This window comes from Myiozetetes cayanensis, unplaced genomic scaffold (genome assembly GCF_022539395.1).
Source record: "Myiozetetes cayanensis isolate MyiCay16 unplaced genomic scaffold, myiCay2020 scf6-25, whole genome shotgun sequence".
NCBI classification, from domain to species: domain Eukaryota; kingdom Metazoa; phylum Chordata; class Aves; order Passeriformes; family Tyrannidae; genus Myiozetetes; species Myiozetetes cayanensis.
This window is the reverse complement of record NW_026087853.1, coordinates 22,768,361-22,774,419: the sequence shown is the minus strand read 5'-3', so window position 1 is coordinate 22,774,419 and position 6,059 is coordinate 22,768,361. Positions and strand designations below refer to the sequence as shown.

Genomic DNA, 6,059 nt, shown 5'->3' with positions numbered 1-6,059 from the left:
CCCCGTGGGCGTCGTCCCGTCCGTCGGGGAAACCCCGGGTCTGGCTGCCGCCACCCCGGCCGCAAAAACCCCAGGACGTTACATCGCCTCGAGTCGTTTTTTTCTGCCGTTCCTCAACCTACCCGAGCACCGTGAATTAAGAGAAAAAGAGAAAAAAAAAAAAAAAGAAAAAAAGAAAAAAAAGGGGGGACACCACTACACTCACAGCCTCACAGGCCGGTGGCATCGCAGCAAATCCCCTGCCTTCGCTCTGCACAAGCCTGGTTGTACAAATCCTCCCTCTTCACATCCACACTTTAGAACTACGTTTTGATTTTCTCGCACAAGGCTCCGTCCTCCATAACCCACCCCAGAAATTTTGAAAGAAAATAGCAGAAGTATTTAATTGATAACATTTGATTTATTTGAAGTCCTTTACTGCAAGTGATCAAAAACATACTTCACGCATTAAATTTTCAGTTATCGTTTTAAATCAAAATATTTTTTCAATTACAATCACATTTATAAAATTAACAAAATTTCTTAAATTGACGTGTAATTCTCTTTTTTTCCACTGTCATTTAAAGCAATTTCCAGCTGTAAAGAAAGAAAACAATATAAACCATGCAATAAATTAAGAACATTGAGACAGTGAACAGGAATAATAATAAAACCCGTCTGGCTATGCTAACACCGTGTAAAACTGTGGAAAGTGCAATAACACTGGATGAAACAAGCTAATGATGGCGATAATTAAACGGCCACAAAAAAATTATTAAACAAGTTGGAAAAAGGAGGAGAGACAGAGCTGTCCTCTTTTCCTTGCATCGGTGTAGTAGTCACCGTTTTCTGGGGGAGGGGGAAAATAACGTGGTTATACATACACAGTTCTAGCTGGTACACAATGAAGACACTTAAATTAAATAAGTATGTCATCCACATGTTGATGAGAGCTCCTGATGAACGAGAATCTTCAGTAACAGATGGGAAGGAAAAAAATTCCAACTGTCTGTGACCTCTTGCAACTTTGTATTATATTCCAATACAGGTAACACTTGGATAAAAATCAGGGTCGCATCCTGCACTCCAAAGCTCCAGTTGGTCCCCTCAGGAGTGCAGGATCTGGCCCGCAGCATCTGGGTGTATGCGGGTTGTACTAGCCGAAGGTTTATTTTGCAAGTATCAAAAGGGTGATCCGAGAAAGTAAATAGTCCTCTTGTTGCTTAGAGATTCTCTTAGTGTTTTGCTACTTCACAGCAGTATTGTCCTTCAAAGCCTTTTTAATTAAAAAAAAAAAGTCTTAAATGTGTACTCGCTTCTTCATCTCCGTATTGTTAAAGTATTGCCACATACCTGTAAACTTACATGAGATTATAGAGCACATAAGGGAGAGAGACGAGGGGGCAGAAAGCACAAACAAGTAGTTTACAAGCTGAACTTTTTTTTTCTTCTTTTTAATAACACCCTGCATAGGCTGGGGGTGGGGAGGTGGTGTCTCTGGGGAAAGGGGCTGGGCAGCAGGGGCCAGAGGAGATATGTACAAGCAGGACAGGGGTGGCTTTGCAGGAGGTCGTGGTGGATCATAACAACACACAATGCGTTGCGAGACAATTAAAAAGTAACAGTCCTTTGCACGCAACGTGCGGAAACACCTTGGTTTGTCTCAGGGCAAGTGGGGAGAGAAGCCAGGATGGGGAGAGGGGTCTCGCCTCCGGCGGTGGTGGGGGATGCAGAGCTAGGAGGTGTTTAGCACGGGTCTGGAATACACACCTTGGTAGTAGGAGGGCTCTAGGGCCGAGGGCTCGATGCTGCTCCGGCCCGCCATGGAGGCACTGCCCAGGGGCAGCCCGCTGGGGATGCTGGCCCCATAGGAGGAATATTGCAGCGCCTGCTCATAGGCTTTGAAGTCCAGCTTGTGCTGCTGCTCCGAGGAGGACATTAGGTTGTTGATGGAAAAGGGGTGGTTGAAGGAATAGTGGGGATCACCCTTGAGGTGGAGCTGGGGTTCATGTGCTAAGGAGTGAGGGGGGTGCGGGACGGAGGCCAAGGTGGGGACGGAGCTGATGGTGGAAGAGGCGGCCGAGGCTGAGGTCTTTAGCTCTGCGCTTGATCCACTGTGGTCCATAGACTGGGGGCTCGTGGACGGGTTGGAGCTGGAGAGGGAGGTGGCGGTGTCCAGTTGTGCGGGTTTGTTGTGGCCTCTGTGCAGGGGGGAGTTGGAGCTTGAGCTGGACGCCCCAGCCTGATCTTTCCTGCCCTCCTGAGGGGCTTTGCTGTTTGCCGGCTTCTCACACTTGAAGCGCTTTTGCCGACGGAGGTAACAGCCATTTTCAAACATATTGCCGGAGTCAGGATGCAGGGTCCAGTAGGAGCCCTTGCCAGGTTTGTCGGGGGAGCGGGCCACCTTGACGAAACAGTCATTGAAAGAGAGCGAGTGGCGGATGCTGTTCTGCCAGCGCTGCTGGTTCTGCCGGTAATAGGGGAAAAGGTCCATGATCCACTGGTAGATCTCGCTCAGTGTCAGCATCTTGCTGGGCGCTTGCTGGATGGCCATGGTGATGAGGGAGATGTAGGAGTAGGGTGGTTTGGCATGGGGGTAGCTCCGCTTGAAGGTCTTAGCATCCCTTGTCCTGCCGAGGTTGGACTGGGTGTAGGCCATGGGACTCATGCAAGGGTTCATGCCTCCATATGGGCTCAGCCCATTCATGGGGGCCGGCTGTGCAGACATGGCGTTGATGCCACCGGGGCTCAGTGCCGTGCCCATGGCGGCCACACTGGCCGGCATGCCGTTCACCGGCCCCGCCGAGCCCGCTGGCATGCCCGCCACGGCGCCGGGACTCAGCCCAGCCCCCAGCCCCGTGTTGGCGTAGGACATGTTGAAGGAGCTGGAGGTCATGTTGCCGCTCGTCGTCATGGTGTTCATGGTCATGTAGGTGTTCATGGTGTTCATGGAACCCAGCCCTGAGTTCATGTTGCTTACGGGCACCGAGGAATAGGCCTAGGGCAGCAAGACAAAGAGAGGGAGTTAGGGGGGAGAGAGGTGTGGCGGGATCCGTCGGAGCCGGATCCACCCGCCCGGCCCAGCCAGCCGAGCAAACGTCCTGCCGCGGGAATGCGGGCCGACACCCGGGAAAGCGCTTCCCCAAAGCCTCGTGGAAAGGCCGCTGTCGCCTTGAAAAGGTCTAATTCATATTGATACGTGTTTATAAATAGACATGGAGCGGGGGTGCTCGGTCCGGACGCGCTCCGTGTTTATCGGCGTGCCGCGGCTTGCGCGGGCTGCACCAGGATCAGCGAGGTGCACGGACCGATGGTCTTCCCGGAACCGCTCCGCACACTCGCGGGGACGGGCTGCGGGCTCAGTCTGCCCCGGGAGGAGGTGTTCTCCCGGAGCATTCCTGCATTTTGTTGGGTTTGTGTCCTGTCTCGCTAGCTAAATACTTAAAATCATCAGAGTATGGAAATTGACAGGCGCACACTGTTTGCGCCAAGGAGAAAGACTGCTAGCGTTTTCTGAGAAAAATCTCTCGCGTCTCTCCCTTCCTACACTGATTTAAATTCATAGTCTAAGATATATACAAGATGCAATTATATCTTGTCGCAAATTAATAACAGAAAGCCCCACCAAAATCAAACAGCTTGTGTCGGTGCATTTTATCTCTGAGAAGCTTCTCCCTTGCCTGCATTTTCTATCAAAACAGTATTTAAATTAAAGTTTAAAAACCCCGAAACAAACAAACAAACATATACACAAACTTTCCCAAAGTCCAAACCCCCTAAACTTTTCCTGGCTGAGATTTTCTACAATTGCAAGACATGGAAAAACCGTATCACCCTTTTACATAAAACAACTCTTAAAAAAAAGTAGAACCGAAGAGCCTGAAATTGTACTGTCCACCACGGCATCCAATTTAACAGGAGAGAGAAAGATGCTGCCAGTTTACCTCGAACTACAGCTAATAGGACTGAGAAAATTAGGTTTAAGCGACGGTTAAATGTATAAAATTAATTTCTGATCCCCACAAATCACACGAGCTTATAAATGCGCTTTTAATTTTGAGGATCACATTAATTATTTCAAATGGTAGAACGCGGTTAGGTTTTCCACCCTGCATCCATGTAGTGATTCCAATTAAATAGCAAAGGAGGAGAAAAGATTGAAGTTGAAAAAAAAATAGCAAAAGCGAAGGTCGCTTAACTTTGTGTTTGTGGACAATGAATATGGCGAGGATAAATGAGTCTGGAAACAGCTCATAATTAGCATGACCCTTATCTGCCCTTAGCCGACTTTCCTTTATTAAAGAAGATGCCAGCTGGGTGACACGTATCTGCCTGTGTCCGCGTGGCCCTATGGGCGCCAGCTCCGGGTGCGGGACAAGACGTGGGGATTGTGGAGCCGTGTGTCCGGGTATGCTGATGCAATGCCCGGGTGCGCACACCCAGGTGCCTGCCTCGCTGCTGCACTTCCTCAAAACAGCTCCTTCCCGGGCGGGAATCCGCGGTGCTGCTGGTCGTGTTGCCGGGCGCTGGCTTCTCCCGGGACCCCCGCTGCAGAGCCGCGGCAGCACAGTGCGGACCTCAGGCCCCGCAGGGCCGAGGCGTGCCGGGCGGATGGCTCCGGGGGCTGCCGTGGCCCTCTCCTCCTCCGCAGCTGTGGGCGCTTGGGCCGGTTCTCCTCCTCCTTGTGCACGGCGCTGCCAAACAGGCGCGGGGGCGGAAGCGCCTCGGGGGTGCCGCGGGCCCGGCCGGGTCCGTGTGCGGGCCGTTGAGTTAGGGTGCGGGCCCCCAGGTCCGGGTGCGGGCCCCCTCCCGGCCCTGCTCCCGGCCCGGCTCCCGGCAGCGCCGCCAGCCGGCCCGCGGCAGCAGCGCGCGCCGCAGGCAGCCTGTCCGCAAAGTACGGACAAACGGCTGGTTTTCCCCCTCCTTTCCTTTCCCCCGGTTTAAACAGGTGAGGGCCCGGCGGCGGCGAGAAGTGAGGCCGGCTGTCCCGCTGAGGAGCTCGGGGAAGGCGTTGCTCCCTCGCGGGACGCGCTGACGACCATCTCCCTTGCCCCCTGCCATCTGCCGGGAAGGAGTCGGGGGCCGGCGGCGCGGCGAGTCCTCTGCCCCAAACTAGGAGTTTACGGGGCGCTTTTGTGCGTGCCGCAAGCGGAGATTACGCCTTTTAGATGAGATCAAGGGCTGTCCCCAGCCCCCTGGCCCTCCCAGAGGGCTTGCAGCCACCCCGGGTCTCCTCCAGACGCCTCCAGGGCTCCTGGAAGCAGTGTTTTCCTTGGGGAAGCCCGGTGAGTTTCGGCGCCGGAGGGAGGGGGAAGCACGTTTGCGCTGGCAGGATCTGGACTGCAAACCGATTTCTCCGATTGCTGCCCCCCAGACTCCTAGGCCCCCCTTCAGGCCCCCCTTCCCCCTGCAGAGGGGCAGCTGCGAAGCCAGACCGTGGGATTTACTCACCTCCTGAGTGTCAGCGTAGTAGCTGTTCCAGTCGCTGGTTTCATGCCCTTCCATTTTCACAGTCCCTAACATTATGGAGCTAACCTGCCCGGTGTAACCATCCAGCCCTCTTGTAAGCGAGCGACGGGCAGCAGGAAAAGAGCCCGAAAGCCCGACCTAGCAGGAAGCCAGCTCTCAGGAGGGGCGGGGGGTGCTGTATTCTCCTCTATAATCAGCCAAAAAGGAGGCAGGGAGCGGTGTGGGGCGAGACAGTTGAGAAAGTGAGGAAGTGCCGGCTGGGATGTGAGTGGAGTTGAGCTGATGTGGATCTTACGTCGCAGAAGTACCCACCTCCTCCTCCTCCTCTCCCCATTTGTCCGCCGCACAAAGGCGTTCGCACCTACAAAGCCGGAGATGCACCTGCAAACAAGGCAGTCCCCCTCGCCTGCAACTCCCCCCGGGGCGGCCCTTTATTTGCAAAGCGGTGTAATTGGTTTAAGCTTGTGGGGAAAGAAGGAGAGACAGAGGTGGTGGGGGGAGGGGGGGCGGGACGGGACGGGTGACGGACGGACACGACCACCCTTTCAGGTGGATGGGACAAATGCTAGGAGGGATAGGAGGAAATGAAATGAGGTATATAAGGGAAGGGC

The 6,059-nt window shown here is 53.9% G+C and overlaps 1 protein-coding gene across 1 annotated transcript; it reads right to left on the bottom strand.

Moving 5' to 3' along the window:
- Nucleotides 1–403: 403 nt before the first annotated feature.
- On the bottom strand, nt 404–5,832 carry FOXA1 (forkhead box A1). Its single transcript, XM_050335774.1, has 2 exons — nt 5,431–5,832; nt 404–2,977 (listed from the first exon to the last, which is right to left on the bottom strand). Exons 1-2 carry the CDS (start codon nt 5,500–5,502, stop codon nt 1,715–1,717), a joined length of 1,335 nt encoding a protein of 444 aa, XP_050191731.1. The 5' UTR covers nt 5,503–5,832; the 3' UTR covers nt 404–1,714.
- Nucleotides 5,833–6,059: the final 227 nt, after the last annotated feature.

Excerpts from the sequence above, each read along its gene's own strand:
- FOXA1 (XM_050335774.1), bottom strand. The coding sequence starts at position 5,502 with ATGTTAGGGACTGTGAAAATGGAAGGGCATGAAACCAGCGACTGGAAC. Across the intron at positions 2,978-5,430 it reads ACTACGCTGACACTCAGGAG|GCCTATTCCTCGGTGCCCGT; the intron begins GTGAGTAAATCC and ends TTGCTGCCCTAG.